Source organism: Lagopus muta, chromosome Z, assembly GCF_023343835.1.
Source record: "Lagopus muta isolate bLagMut1 chromosome Z, bLagMut1 primary, whole genome shotgun sequence".
NCBI lineage: Eukaryota > Metazoa > Chordata > Aves > Galliformes > Phasianidae > Lagopus > Lagopus muta.
Window position 1 is genome coordinate 42071952 of NC_064472.1, and position 15946 is coordinate 42087897.

Consider the following 15946-nt stretch of genomic DNA (forward strand, 5'->3'; position numbering starts at 1 on the left):
AACATGACTACATCTGTATTTTAAAAACAACCAAATTTATTGGTACTGTATTTTTGAACAACCTACCCCAACGTATATGGTATCCAATATTTATGTAGATTATTGCTGCAGCAACTCTATCAGTGCTTCCACGCCTGCTATTCTTCTGTTAGTCTAATACCACTGGCTCATAAACCACCACACATATTTAATTAAATTGTTACAAGAAAATTCCATCTAACAGCAAAGACAATGTACAGAAGGAACTTCATCTTGCTTTGAGTTCTGTTGAGTCCTCATTCGTCTCAGAGTAGGCAAGTGGCTGCTACCTGCAAAGCACACAGACTCACGTTTGGTGGAATCCATTGCTGTGTTTTGCTCCTAGCAGTGTTTTATTCAGAGCAGCAAATGCCATGACACCCACTAGATTCCCTACTGGCTTGCTGGCACAATCTCTTCCCTTTTTTCTTCCTGTATGAATATTGCTACAAACAACAGCAGCATTAAAAGAAAATTCAGTTAAAAATTTAATATGTATCAAGGTATCTAATTATTCAAGCTGGCAACACTCCTTTCAGGGGCTCTTCAGGTGCAAAGTCACACCATTCATCTGTCATAAATCTGCACAGCAGTAGCACTACAAGTACCACAATCCAACCCTCCACACATCCTACAAAAGCACTTTTAAGTCAGTGTGGGTACCACCATGCTGCTGCACTCTGTGCAGATAGGAGTTGCTCCTAAGCAGTCCTTTCCCAAACACTGGCCTCACTACAACAGCCCCATGGCCCACAGCTCCATGACAGTCCTAAGGCTAGTGCCCAAAAGGGCCACAGACCGCTGCACTACAAGTCAGTGACAAACCGCAATGGCGGAGAAGGCCAATCCGAAGACCCCGAACCGCGCCCTCGTCGTTACGTCGCAAACTTCTCACTTAAGGCCCAAGGCTAGCAACCCACGGCCGGCATTTCCTAGCACTCTCGCGAGAAGTAGCGCAAGCCTCGCGATATGAAGAGCCGCGCCCGCCCCCGCTGCTCTTCTCGCGGGATTGCTCCCGCCGCGCTGCGTGGGTGGCAGCGTCGTGCAGGGCCGTGTTAGGCGGTGAGGGTAAATCTGTTCGGTCGTTATCGGAGGCTGAGTGAAGGCAGAGCGCTGTAACATGTCCTCAGCAGGCGCGGCGCGTGCGGTGGCTGCTCAGCGTTCTAGCGGCTTCCCGCGCCCTATCCCGGCTGTGCCTCGCCGCGGGGTCGGTGAGCGGTGCCCGTCTCTCGGCTGCCCTTGGGGAGCGTGAGCGTCCCGCGAGTCCCGGCCACGCTGCTGGGGTGATCCTCGCCACACCTGCACTCACGTCGGTTAAGATGGGTGATGCGTGGCCAGGTAAGCGGGTTGACGTGGGCTCCCGGATTGCGAAAGAGCGGGTCTGGGTGTCACCGGGCCCCTTGCCCTTCGTTCACAGAGTGTGGGCCGCGGGGCAGAGGCGTCTTGCGTGGGGCAGCTGTCCCACGGGTGTGCTGATAGCCCCTCGCCTCACCCAGCAGCAGAGCGACGCTGTGAGGTGTGCCGTGGTGCACGGCTTAGTGACGTTCCCTTACAACAAATATCCTGTTTTGCATTTCTTCCTTGGGAAGATTGGAAGTGTGTGTTTGAAGTGGACATAAAGTGTAGATGCTGAAGCATGTTTTAGAAGATGCGTCGATTAGTCTCATGTTTAGTAATTTTGCTGCTTGGCTTCAAATTCAGAAAAGATAATGCTTTTCCATTATGGTATCATAAGTTTCCTTTTACAGCAACTTATTAGAGCGTAAAAAACCTTATATTCTTTATTAAGTTGTCAAACCTCAATAGTTAAAAAGCATTTGTGGTAATGCGCTTATTCTGTATAGGAGTAATGAAATAAGCTCATCTGTGACTGCAGGCCATTATCATCACGGTCTGAAATGGTCAATATGTGTCATGGTGCGCTTTGTCATATATGGCAACAGACTAGATATAAGCAGTCATCTTGAATGCCATCTGTTTTGATTGATGGCTATGCTGGGAAGCTGCAATAGATAGATGTCCTGATTTGCAGAGGTTTTATCCTACATAAATGATTGTTCAAAAGAAGATAGTGTAGCAGTTTTTACTTTGGTTTGTACAGTGTTATTTTCCAGAATCTTGTAGTACTGTCATCCTTAATACTGCTGTTTTGCCACTTTTCTTTTTATTCCTCACTTTGTTCCTTCTTTGTTAGTTTGAAATTTGTTATTACAGAGTTTACTCTCCAGTACTCTTTATTCTACTCTGCACAAGTCTTATGCAGCTTATAAAAATAAATGTTAAGAAACAAAGGCTTTGTCATATTAAATCATAGTATCAACCTGAATGTTTAAATGCTGTGTGTCACTTCAGATATTATTATGAAAGAGAGTAACAATGAAAATGCTCTCTATTCTAAATTTTGTTTTGAATATTTCGCAGAGATCTGTATGTTGCTAGTTTTGTTTTTCAATATTCCTTCTTAATTTTGAGAAATTGCCCAAAGATTTAGATGGTACTGGAAGAAGATCATACGTTTTTTGTGCATGTTTTTGAGGCAGTACATATACAAATACTTCAAGAGGAGAATAATGGACTATTTTACTGAATATACTGTCTATAATTAACTGTTTGCCTCAAAATGTTATTTTCAGCTTCAGATACTTTGGAGGAGGTATGTAGTGTCTTACATGCAGGGCATAGGGTGTGGGATAAAACTTAGTCTGAGCAAGGATGATGCAGGGATGGAATGAGTGTTCTATGGAGATGTTATTCTAATGGAGTGACTCTAGTTTGTGAGCTAGTTAGTGCAAGAACTAGTGGGCCATTGGTTTAGGGTGCAAGTGTATAGCAGACAAAATCTTGTCGCACATTAGAGAGCAGACCTATGAGACTCATACATAGTTGGGGGACACCAAGTGCAGGAAAACTGTGTGTGTTGAAGGAAGAGCAAAGCTACTAGGAAGAGCAAAGCTACTAGGAAGAGCAAAGCTACTAGGAAGAGCAAAGCTACTAGGAAGAGCAAAGCTACTAGGAAGAGCAAAGCTACTAGGAAGAGCAAAGCTACTAGGAAGAGCAAAGCTACTAGGAAGAGCAAAGCTACTAGGAAGAGCAAAGCTACTAGGAAGAGCAAAGCTACTAGGAAGAGCAAAGCTACTAGGAAGAGCAAAGCTACTAGGAAGAGCAAAGCTACTAGGAAGAGCAAAGCTACTAGGAAGAGCAAAGCTACTAGGAAGAGCAAAGCTACTAGGAAGAGCAAAGCTACTAGGAAGAGCAAAGCTACTAGGAAGAGCAAAGCTACTAGGAAGAGCAAAGCTACTAGGAAGAGCAAAGCTACTAGGAAGAGCAAAGCTACTAGGAAGAGCAAAGCTACTAGGAAGAGCAAAGCTACTAGGAAGAGCAAAGCTACTAGGAAGAGCAAAGCTACTAGGAAGAGCAAAGCTACTAGGAAGAGCAAAGCTACTAGGAAGAGCAAAGCTACTAGGAAGAGCAAAGCTACTAGGAAGAGCAAAGCTACTAGGAAGAGCAAAGCTACTAGGAAGAGCAAAGCTACTAGGAAGAGCAAAGCTACTAGGAAGAGCAAAGCTACTAGGAAGAGCAAAGCTACTAGGAAGAGCAAAGCTACTAGGAAGAGCAAAGCTACTAGGAAGAAAGGTTCATTGTTGGTAAATACGGTAACCATACCTGGCCCAGGAAATCTCCTTACTGATACTTCAAGTCATTCAAAGACACACACCTCAATTCAGATTTTAAGAACTTCACATGTGGTTGATATTTGTTGGGCCTGCTTTTTCTGTTGTTGTTTTCCCCCTACGGTGAAGGCCTTGCTTTTTCTAATATTTTGTTAGGTACTTCCTTGTCAGTACAGTATGAATTCTTTTAACTCTTATACAGTGCTGGTCTGATGTTTTTCTTTCTCTGTTAGCAACACATGCATCATTAAAGATTGTATCAGAAATGTAAAAAATAAATAAATAAAAGAAGCAGCTCAGTTTTCTCTGTTAGTGTTTGATATGCAGTATTAATGGGGTAAGACCTTACAGAGAAAGAGATTTTAATAGTTGAAGACTTTACAGCTGCGTAAGGAATTCAGTCAGTTACCCACTTTGGAGAAGGACATAGGCAAATGCTATCCTCATATATGTTCTTAGAGTACGCTTCTGTTACTTCTGAAATAAGGTTTTTTCTTCCTAATGCTAGATATTATGAGGAGAAATGTGCTTCATACATGGTTGTATTTGTGAAACAACTTAATGAAACTGAAGTACTGCATTCAAGTAGATGACAAGTGCTATCTGTTGTAGAGGGTATTTTGAAACAGGTGACATGGTTTATTAATTGGATGCTAACCCTGTCAGTGTGGGCTTGTCAAGTGAAACTTATCAATCAGTGTTTGCATGAGGTTTTTTTCCTGGCAGGCTTTCAGGTATTTTAAAAACAGCAATACAAACACTGTATTGCTTATTGCATTGCAAGTGCCTATCTTGGAATTTGGTTCTAATCAGTAATCGGTATTGTAATTCTAGTGCTGCCTTCAATAGAGCCTTGAAATGCATATAATCTTGAGTTATATGCCTTTCATGAAATGAGTTAATATCTAATATTTAGGTCAGTGTTTCCAAATGTAATACTTCGTGCATTTGGCCAGTTTTTCATTGTGTTATTTTTGTTGTTGTTTTGTTTGTTTCCATAGATAGATGGCACGTTGGAGAGAGATGCCTTGCACCTTGTCCTGCAAATGGAAAGCTTTCTGAAGGAATAATATCATCAATTGAAAAGGACAAGAATGGAAAATCATTTGCTGTTGTATCATTCTTGGGATCTGAAGATAAGAAAATACTAATATCTGAGCTCTGTAAAGTTGAAGCTGGTAGATGTTCCTGGAAGAGTGTGATATTTGATGACAGTGACCTGGAAAAGCCTTATTTTCCTAGCCAAAATGTTCCATCTTCAACAGTTGCTTTTAAGTTATCTGATGACGGTGATTTTATCCCATATACAATTAATAGATACCTGCGTGGTTATCAAAGGGAAGGAGCCCAGTTTCTCTACTGGCACTACGCTAATAAAAGGGGATGCATTCTTGGAGATGATATGGGCCTTGGAAAGACAGTACAGGTATTTATTTTATTATAACAACATTGAGACAATAGATTCATTTATTTGCTTTTTGGCAGCATGTTTTCTGTGAAGAGTATTTATTTTCTAAGTTGACTTACTAAATAAAAGCCATATTGTAGAAGGTTTCTCTCCCTTTTCTAGCATGAAGATGGAGGAGGCAGAATGTGGCTGTTTGTAACAATACTTGAGAGGATGGAATCATTGCTGATTTAAGATAAGCTTCTGACACTCCACAAAACTGGGATGTGATTGTTTGTACTGTAAAGCTTGGTAGTTGTGGCAGTTAAGATTTTAATTAGTGTTTGTGTTATGTTGAATGTATTTTATGGATTGATACCCACACATGATGAAAGTAATTTGTTGCACTGGAGAATGCTACTAGTGCATACACCACTTAACAGGTTTTAAAATGTCTTTTTACTCTTTTTTCTTGAAAATGAGTAGTTTGACTGTACTTACTAGAAACAGAAAGAAGATGCGTGTACTACCCCATCTGGAAAAAGTACTGAGGTGTTACATAATATTTTTATCATTATTGAAAATGCAAACTCTGCTGATGAAGAGACAAAGAATGGCTGAATTTTTTTCATTATGCTTTGAATAACTGCAGCCCAATTGATTCACTTATTTTTCTGAAGTAAGGCTTTTTTTACATTTGAAATAATTTTCTTTAATCTGTTTGGCTTGAGTTAGCACCTTGAGTCCTATAACAAACAGTCCTTGTCCAACTCTCAAATGCAAGCTCATTTCTTTGCTGGTAAATACTGGCTGTAGCATGTCTTGTGCATCCTTTTAGGAGAATGTCAGCTGATAAGACTTCTTCTGTGCACAAATGCTTGTTCTTTAGCAAACTTTACAAGAGAAGTGAGTGAACTAAATTGGCAGAACTTGCCTGAATAGAGCATTTAGAGGAGTATTGTGCGTGTGTAGAGAGCTGCTGCTGATCTGTTAACATATTTGTTATAACTAAACTAGTTCCATTTACCTCGTGTTTCACCTTATCTCAGATGCATTCCTTGTTCATTGCAGCTGAGTAAATCAGTAATTACTCAAGAACTGCAAATATCCAACTTAGTATTGAAAGAAACCTTTGTATAAGGTAAAAAAAATCAGGAGAAAAACAAGCTGTCCTGCTTCCACCTCTTTTCTTGAATCTCATGGCTGATTCTGTGATGAACAGGTCATGTTTGTCACACAGTGGCAGTGTGTTCCTTTGTAGAATTTGCATTTTCATCATCATGTCAAGTTTGTAGAAAGAAAATACAGTTTTTGAATACTGTCTTAAGTATTCCTTTCTGAAAGAGTATTTGCTTTTCTCAAGTGTAGTATGGGTAAGAGCTGAGAAGACATGAATAGGTGAGTTTGCTTGTTTCAGAGATTCCCTTGTGTGAAGGAATAAATATTAATTAAACTTCATGGAGAACCAGCTAATTGATTTACAGTCTTTTAGAAAATTTTGCTTTTGCTTATCACTTGGCTGAATATTACGATTTCTAAACTACAGAGTGATGAGAATAAGAATCATTTCTAAATTACAAGGTATCTGAGAAAAAGGCTTTTCTTCAAGATCGTATTGTAATGTACTTTCTACTCTTGAAATTTTTGTTTGTTTGAATTTGCTTTAGTGTGTGGCTGTTTCATTTTGAGTTGTAGTGAAGGTAAGTAGAATAATGTTATGTTGTAATAGGATTGCAGTAATTTAAGGCTTCTTGTCAATGACTTTAGATTGCCTCCTACTTTTATTTGAAAGAGCCAAAAGTTTCTCATCAGAATTGCTCCTTTACAGCCTTCGTTGTTTTTACAAATTTGTGATGCAAATTCTTCCAAAAATGGAAGATCTGAAAAAACAAGTAGATTTTATTTTTTGTCCTATTGAGAGTAAGAATAAAATTCAGCTAAACAATGCTGAAGAAGCAACATGTACAAAACTTGCAGCAGCTTCCTAGTGTCTTAGCTTATATGAAATGGTATGAGAATTTGAGGGATAGAACATACAGAAAACCACATTAACTTATCCTACTGCTTCATCATGTAAGATTCATGTGTTTGTCATTTGTCTTTTCCAGGAAAACTGCAGTACATGCCTTATCTCTTCCTTTCTCCTTTATCTTCTATATTGTATTTTTGAGGGTTTTCCACTTAGAAAATGAAAGTGCAGTATGGAGCAATGAAATGTTCTTATTGTGAACACAGGTTTCACAGTTAAAAATGAGATCAATTTTTTTTAAAAAAACTGAAATATGTGTATTAACAAATGAAATCCTATTCAGGATTTTGTCTGAAATATGTATTTTCAGAGGGACTTACTCATTTTCTGTCGGTATTTTTGTACATAATTACTGAGAGTTGCTTTCTTTCTGAAGGTCATTTCATTTTTGGCTGCAGTGTTACGCAAAAAAGGAACACGTGAAGATATTGAAAACAACATGCCAGAATTTTTACAGAGGACAGTGAAAAAAGAATCAAAATGTAACCCTAACAAGGTACAGCTTTTTACTGATAAAACATCAAGAATTTTGGTAAAAAGCAATACTTGTTTTGTTGTTTGTTTGCTAGCTTTTGAAGTTAATATATACTGATTTTCAATGTTTGGTTAATTTAACATGAGAAGACAAATGCAACTCCTGGTTACCATTGGTATTTTATGTTATTGGAAATTTGAGTGGCAGAATGATTGTATGACTGTGAAAAAAATTGTTCCTTTGTAAATTCAGGCAAAGAGGAAGGAAGAGATGAAAGGATATCACTTAATGTGAAAAAACATGAGTGCTTCTGACTGGCTCTAACAGAAGAAGTAGTTTATTTCAAGGACAATTATGTATTGGAACAAGTAGCAAAGAGAGGTTGTGGATCTTCCATCCTTGAAGGATACTATAGACTTGAGTGAGAGAAGTTCTAACTGCTTAAATTCAGTGCTGCCCCTTCTTTGATTGGAAAGCTGGACTAGAAACTGATTTTATTATTCTGTGATAATATTGTACAGGTTGTCTTAAATTTTTAAACCTTTTTTGATATCTTTTCTCATGCATTGACTAGATTTATGGCTCAGAGGAACTTCCTTACCATTATTTTTTCCATCTCTAAAACGTTGAATGGTGTAATAGATGTTATAATAAAGCAGTATGGTAGTATATGATGTCCTACTGCGGTTCACTAAAATACCAGTGTAACTTTGGATACTTTGTATAGCATTAGTGTATTTCTTTCTGTAGTATTTACACACTCTGTAAACTCATTACTTCTAAATTTATATAAATATTCAGGTATTTTCTATGCTGTGCTTTGAAGCAACACAATTTAATAATTCAGACTATGGAGTAATAAGATAAATCTCAAGGTTATGACTTTTCACACTGAGAATTTCCACATTGATAAAGTGCTGAGCTGTAGATCTTCCAGTAAGACTGTAACAGCTATTTCATATATTTCAGATTTTCCTCATAGTTGCCCCTCTTTCAGTGCTGTATAACTGGAAGGATGAGTTGGACACATGGGGGTACTTTAAGATCTCTGTCTTACATGGCAGTAAAAAGGAAGATGACTTGAATCGTATCAAGCAAGGGAAATGTGAAGTTGCCCTTACAACATATGAGACTCTTCGCCTGTATTTAGATGAACTTAACAAGTAAGTATTACTCATTGCATTGCGGAAGAGAACTATGTTTGTTAATTTATTAATTTATTAAATTCCTAAGTCCTAAAAATAAGTCCTCCTTTGTTTGTCCTATAGCTGCCAGTATTTTAAAACAGAGGAGCCCTTCCTTTTGTTAAGCTTAAGAATACTTAACCCTTCACTTAGCAAAAGAGAATCACTGGGACTGTTACATCTTGGAAATAGATAAAAGCTGCATGAACATTTCTGTTAGCTGGTAGAGGCAGAATGCAATAGCTAGTGTTGCCCTTGATCTTGCAGTGTTCCAGTGGTAGGTGATTGAAAAGGGTCATGAACCTCAAAAGAGTGTCTTACTGTTTTGAGTAGTCATCACCAGTAAAAGTCTGATCTCCAGCTCTCTTTGTGCTCATCTGAAAAAGAAGTGCAGATAGGAGACATTAAACAGCTGGTGGCTGGAAAAGAAGTGCATGTGCACAGCCTGTGTCATTGCAGCAGGACTTATGTGTGAATGAATGCACTGCTTCACTGTAAGGATTTAACAAACTCAATATGCAAAGCATTTATCCATATAGGCATACAGTGTTCATCGAACAGTCTTAAAGGCTGTGCATTTTGCTTAGATAGAGTGATGAGTAGGACTCAAACTGGTCTTTAATTGTAATTAATAATTAGCAGATTTTAACAAGATCATAAACTCAGATTTGATTGAAAGTAATTAACAGGCATCATACGTGATTACCAGATCAGTTTTCAAAATAGTCATCTAAAATTCATGAAACCCAATCAGGGGAGAGATTTTTTTTCTAAATGAAATGAACTCGTTCTGAAATATTAGTGCATATCATAGAATCACAAGGTTGGAAATGACCTACAAGACAATCTAGTCCAACCTTCTCCTCATCACCATTGCCACCACTAGCACTAAACCATATCACGCAGCACGTCATCCAGATGCCTCTTGAACGCTGCCAGGGACGGCAACTCCACCACCTCTCTGGGCAGCCATTCCAGTGCCTGACCACTCTCTGAGAGAAGTAGTTCTTCCTTATGTCTAAAATATAAATAAATATAAATAAAATATAAATATAAAATATAAATAAATAAAAATAAATATAAAGCTGTCTCATAAATTTGTTTCTTCCTAGGGACTTAGTTATTTAAAATTCACAGAATACAGCTCATTTTTTCACGAAATTTGTACTTGATCTGCTTGCAAAGTATCTTTCAATCTCTACTTCTAACTATGATCCTCTTGGTTTCAAAATTGCAAAATATTAGAATACCTTCACAATATTGGAATCATACAGGTCTTGAAGTAATTGAGTAATGCTTTCAGATAGTAAACTACCATTAGAAATGCTTTCAGCATATTTTTATCTGGATGGATATTGTTAGGAAATGCAAAACACAGCTGTGCTAATCATGGTTCAGAAGCTCACATTAAGAGATTTATACTGTTATTCCAGATCTTACTTGTGAGTGGGATTAGTGCTGGTAAGATGTGTGTCCAGAAATGAAAAGCTGCTTTCTTCACAGAAAATATTTGATGCAGTTGACAATAGTTCATCTATTTTATTGTGTAGCTTAGCCATTATAATTAAATTTACTAAGCAGGCAAAAAAGCGGGTAGTGCAATGTATATGAAATAAGAAAGTAAAAATAAGTACTTTTTTTTGTTGTAATAATCAAGGCTGTACGTGTAACTGATGTCAGTTTTTGTGTATGTGAAGTGATAAGTAATTCCAATTAAGGGAGGATATTTTTTCTTGCTATGAAGTATAGAGTGGTCTGCTGTCATAGTGGATGAAGTACACAGAATCAAGAATCCGAAGTCTCAAATAACTCAAACTATGAAGTCCTTAAAATGCAGTGTTCGCATAGGCCTTACCGGAACCATTCTTCAAAACAATATGAAAGAACTTTGGTGTGTCATGGACTGGTAAATAAAATACTTTTTTTTTTTTTTTTTCCCTTTTGTTTATCTTTGTTTACTAAGCATGCCTTCTTCCCCTCCCTTTCTCCTTTCCCCCCCCCCCCCCCCATCCCCTCTGCGCCTCCCACACACACAAAAGAAAAGGTCTGTTGCGTAACTTTGGACAACATTGTGCCTTTGTTTTCTCCAGTATGTGCAGGTCATTCTGACTTTCTTGGAAGTAAAAATTTCTTGCTAGTCCAGAAACATTGATTGTAAGCCAAAACAATTCATAGTATGCTTTTAATCATTGGAAAAGCATAGGTAGCCTTGAAGATGTTGCAATTCCCTCATAACCAACCCCTACCCAATGTTTTTTTTTGGTTTTTTTTTTTTTTTTTTTTGTTTTTTTTTTTGTTTTTTAATTGTGGTTTTTTGGTGTTTTTTTGTTTGTTTGCTGATTTTGTTTCCTTTTTATAGGGCCCTACCAGGACTTTTGGGTGGTAGAATGCATTTCAAGAGGAAATTTTCTGATCCAGTGGAGCGTGGCCAGAGGCACACTGCAACTAAAAGAGAGCTAGCAACAGGTCGTAAGGCGATGGTGAAGCTGGCAAGAAAAATGTCTGGCTGGTTTCTGAGACGTACAAAAGTGCTTATCAGTGATCAGTTGCCAAAAAAAGAAGACAGAGTAAGAGCGCCTTTGTATTTTGAATATATTATATCTTTTTTTGTTGATTTTGTTGTTTTTTCTCTTTCATCATACCTCTGCTAGTTTATGCTTTTCTCTTGGACTTACAAAATTAAGAAGAAACTAGAGCCTTAAAAAGAATGCACGTAAGATTGTGTGCTCTGTTGGTTTAGTTGCTATGATTGCTTACTGAAATAGTTATCTAAGCATGAAAATGCTCAGCTAAACTTTTGGCTAGTAATTTACACATTTTATGTGCCCTTTGCCACATGTATCTTTGCAAACTCAGTGTATGTAAATCTCTTGAAATTTGATGTAGGATTTTTGAATTTGCAGCTTGATACTTTGTACATAGAACAGTTTGCTTTTAATCTTTTTTTTTTTTAACTCTCATTTTCAATCAGTAAGTAGAGGGAAATTCGCCAGATTAAAGATAATTATCTTAGTCTGTAATCTTTTTCATCTGGTGCTATTGTAAACCTCACATAAATCAATAATTCTTTATAGCTAATATTGATTTCTCTTATTAGACATGTTTCCTTCTAAGTAGATGAACACATTAATTTTTAGATGTTTGTTTTCAAAATTCTGTGTTCTTCATCCTAAGATTATTATAATGTCATCTAAGCTGTCTTGTAAAGGGAAGATTAACACAAATATTAGTCAGTTGTCTTTGTAAATCTAGCAGGTTTTATTTCCATTCTCTTGTTAGTCTGAGTATATGTTCAAGTTACTGCTATATTGTTATAGCTCAGCATGGTGCTGTAGCAATGTGGGTGGCCTATGTCAAGGAATGATATTCAGATATGTCTCCTGCTGGTTAAGACTAAAGATGTCATGGAGATGCCACCCATGGTCTCTTAGAGGAGGGATAAGTGTTTTAGCCATAGCTGTGTATAGAGCACTGCGTTCTCAGTGCTTCTTCTGTTTGTCCTGCCTGTGGTACTGCCCTGCAAATAGCTGGAACCTAAGAAGAGAAAAAGGGCAAATTAAGCAACTGGCAAAATGAGGGAATCGTGTGTTATAATTATGCATTTATGTCTGTCACTCTTCCTTCGTTCTCTTAGTCTTCCACAAAAACCCAACTGAGAGGTTTGTAGAAACCTAAAAGCAGGTTATTATAACTTGATGTTGATTCTCTTTCTAAAATTTTGGGAAGGGGTAAAATAAGTTTACATTCATTTTGTATATAATTTCCAAATACTTTTGTCAGCATACAGGTGGTTTTGTTTTTGTTTTTAATATGAGTAGTATAACTTTCTATCAACGTTTGTGCAAATATATTATTATTTTCTACCTTATGTGCAGTGCTCCATGCTTTGTTGATTTTGTTTTGTTTTGGTGCAGTGCTCTGTGTTTCTAATTTTATGCTGCATGTAACTGCATTTTTTTGGGCTTTTATTTTTACAGATGGTGTACTGTTCCCTGACAGAATTCCAGAAAGCAGTATACCAGGCTGTGCTGAAGACAGAGGATGTAAACCTAATATTAAGAGCAGGAGAGCCCTGCAGCTGCAACAGCGGCCATATAAGGAAGAATTGTTGTTACAAAGTAAGAACTTAATTGTCTGAAGTTTATAATGTAGACTTTCTGGTTTGAGCAGAGGGTAGGTATTTCTCAATATGCTCTTGCCCATGAGGAGCTGCTTGAAGTGACTGCTTGGTCTTAAGTCATCTGTTCGTGAAATCTTGACTAAAAACATTGTGTCATGCTGAAGTCAGGCACTTCAGGACTACAGCATAACTGCTTGGCATGCCCTAAACAAAAGGTCATTATTAATACAGTATATTTGGAATGTGTTGTATTAAATACACCTGGTGTTGGAAAGGGTATTACATTGGGACATTTAATCTTGTCAGGTATGCGGTTACTGTGCACCACAGATGGTCAGTACAGTAGCTGCAAATGAGAGACCTCCTGTACCCAGCAGATTGTCTGAGATATAGTTGTTTTGTAATTACAGTTGGATTGTGTCTTCACTCCTAAAAACATGCTTTGATTTACTTTACTGAAAGGGGAGCTGTAAAAGCAACTATTTTTTAATGCAAGTAGAACGTTATTCATTAGGAACAGCTCTGCAGATTGCTTCCTTCTTTGGACTCCTTTAATGCTAATAGATCTAGCTTTGTTTTTGTTTCTCCATATCTCTTAGTAGACTCAGAATGCCTTTTAAATATTTTCTTTCTTTTACTTCTAAACTGTTTAGGTTGTTGCGTACTGTTTTTTTTCTTTCTTGTTTCTGAAGTAATGTAGTGTATTTAGTCTTATGCATCTTTATTTGAAAACAATCTATCGTCCTGTTGAAATATGCTATGAAAACTAGCATTAGCTCTTTGCAAGCTTTAGTTATCATTGTTTTGTAGAAAGAAGGTGCTGTTGAGTTTTGTTCACTCTATGCAGACCAGTGGATACCTATGTTGCTCTTATGGACAGTCTTACTCCAAAGTTAAACATGAAATTTAATTTGAGAAGGGAAAGGAAACCAGTATTGATAAATCAATCAACTATAACCAGAAAAATAGCTGTTGCTGCTATTCAACTATTCAGTGTTTAAAGTTCTTTATGTTAAATGAGATGTTTATGAGACTCCACAAATTTTTGAAGTAAATAAGCAGTTGTAGGTTAAGAAATCATTCAAACAGCACTAGTTCACTTTCCATTTATTTAAATTGTAAAGTTGCTTTTCTTACCAAGGAATTCTCTTGATTATCATAACAATTTCTGTATATGTCATACTGTCTGAAATGTTTATTAAGCATGTGGTTTGTTTTTTTTTTTTTTTGTTTTTGTTGTTTAAAAAGATGCTTCGCTTCCTATTAATGGAATCATAATGTTGAGAAGAAGAACGTGCCTCAGTTTTGCTAGAAATAAATCATTTGGAATCAATTTTTGTACTATTTGAATTCCTAATGCACTAAATCTTGAAATAGTATTTTAGTGTATTTCTTATTTTTAGGAAAGTTTGTTTTTGAAAGTATTAGCAATACTTGTTGGTTTTGCTTGTTTTTTGTTTTGTTTTATAGATGAATTCCCACGGTGAAACAATTAAGTCATTGCAGTTCAGTTACTTGACAATCCTACAGAAAGTTGCAAATCATGTTGCGTTGCTGCAGACAGACAACACTAGCAAGCAGCAGGTTAGTTTTGGAAGTACTTAAAAAGTGAACCTTTGGAAAATTAGATTAAAGCTCTTGAATAAAAATTGCTGTTGGCTTCTCTTTCAGCCTTAACTTACTGAAATTCAGATATTTTGCAAAATTATTTTTTTGTTCAGTAAGTGAGAATGTAGCCCTTATTTAATAGATATAAATATAATGCATCTCTAGTTCCAGTTGATGAATATCTGAAAATGGGGTTTGCCTTAACAATGGAGAGCTTTAGGAGAAAGTCATTTTTAGTGATTTTTTTTAATAATCCCATTTTTAGTGCATTTCTGAGAAGTGAGAGGTAAGTTTTTGTGCAAATAAATAATAAACAATGAGAACATGTTTTGTTTGTTTTTTTTTCCTCTGGAATTCTATATTCAAAGCAGAGTTTCTCTAAATAATATGGGAAATGTTTTGGTAGAACAGGGAGAACGGTATTGATTTATCTTGTTTTCCTGGCAAATAACCATTACAAGAACTTTGCTTTTTAGGAAGCTTTACTGCTAGGACTCCAGGGTCATAAACTGTAGATACCCAAGTGTTTTCACTTTTTTTTTTTTTTTTCTCCTGTATTGTATGTGTAGTTTTTACTGTAAAAAATATTTCAGAGTGATTCCTGGGTAACAGATGAGGTATTTTCTGCTCTTCTTCCGGAAAAGGAGACTTAAAGTGTGTGGTTGCATCCTAGTTCTAGCAGTTCTAGCAGTAAAGTTTTATTTGACTTTTGAGTAGTTTAAATCCATTTCTCGTATTGTTTTTTGTCATATCAGTTGAACTGTAGAAAAAAGATTCCCAGAAATGCAGTTATGCTATAGGGTCAAGAGAAATGCTGATACACAACTGCTGGGCTATGAAATGTATGAAATTTGAATTATTCCAGCAGATTACTTGTTTCAGTTTTATGTTTTACTATTTCAGTTGCTAACTTTCAGTTTCAGTTTTACTATTACCCAGTGTAATTCTGATTTTTTTTTTTAATGCCTTTTGAAAACTTTCTTTCAGGAAACACATATCAAACGAGTTTGCAATGAGGTGTTTTCCAGTTTTCCAGATTTTATGAAGTTAAGCAAAGACGCAGCCTTTGAAGTAATTTCAGATCCAAAGTACAGTGGAAAAATGAAGGTAAATATATTCTTCAGAGACAGAAATAAATATTACTAATAGTAAAATGTGCTGTATTATATGGATGTAAGAAAATGCATGCCTACAAGGTGTTTTGTTTTTATAATTCTGTTTACAGTGGTAAGTAGCACTTCAGAGATAAGCTGTTCTTAATCAGAATGCCATCTTGCAAAGACTAGAAAAGAGAAATTCCCTTTTGTCCTATCACTATCTACCCAAGTAAAAAGTTGATTCCCTTCCTTTTTATAATCTCCTTTTCAATGATGGAAGACTGCAAGGAGGTCAACCCTGAGCCTTCTCCAGATGGAACAAACTCTGTTCCCACAGCCTGCTGTTACAAAAAGGTG

General features: G+C 36.8%; 1 protein-coding gene across 3 annotated transcripts in view; it reads left to right on the forward strand.

Annotated features, from left to right (window-relative positions):
* The first annotated feature begins 1031 nt into the window (after window positions 1-1031).
* The window catches only part of ERCC6L2 (ERCC excision repair 6 like 2), a 56058-nt gene continuing 41143 nt past the window's right edge, over window positions 1032-15946 (forward strand). For all 3 annotated transcript variants that reach the window (XR_007374026.1, XM_048932122.1, XM_048932125.1), the window contains exons 1-9: window positions 1032-1356; window positions 4691-5115; window positions 7482-7601; window positions 8550-8743; window positions 10509-10670; window positions 11124-11331; window positions 12742-12882; window positions 14355-14468; window positions 15480-15599. Coding sequence is in view for 2 of the 3 variants with exons in the window: in XM_048932122.1 (XP_048788079.1) it covers window positions 1338-1356; window positions 4691-5115; window positions 7482-7601; window positions 8550-8743; window positions 10509-10670; window positions 11124-11331; window positions 12742-12882; window positions 14355-14468; window positions 15480-15599 (1503 nt within the window). In the remaining variant the exon portion in view is untranslated. The remainder of the gene's footprint in view (window positions 1357-4690; window positions 5116-7481; window positions 7602-8549; window positions 8744-10508; window positions 10671-11123; window positions 11332-12741; window positions 12883-14354; window positions 14469-15479; window positions 15600-15946) is intronic.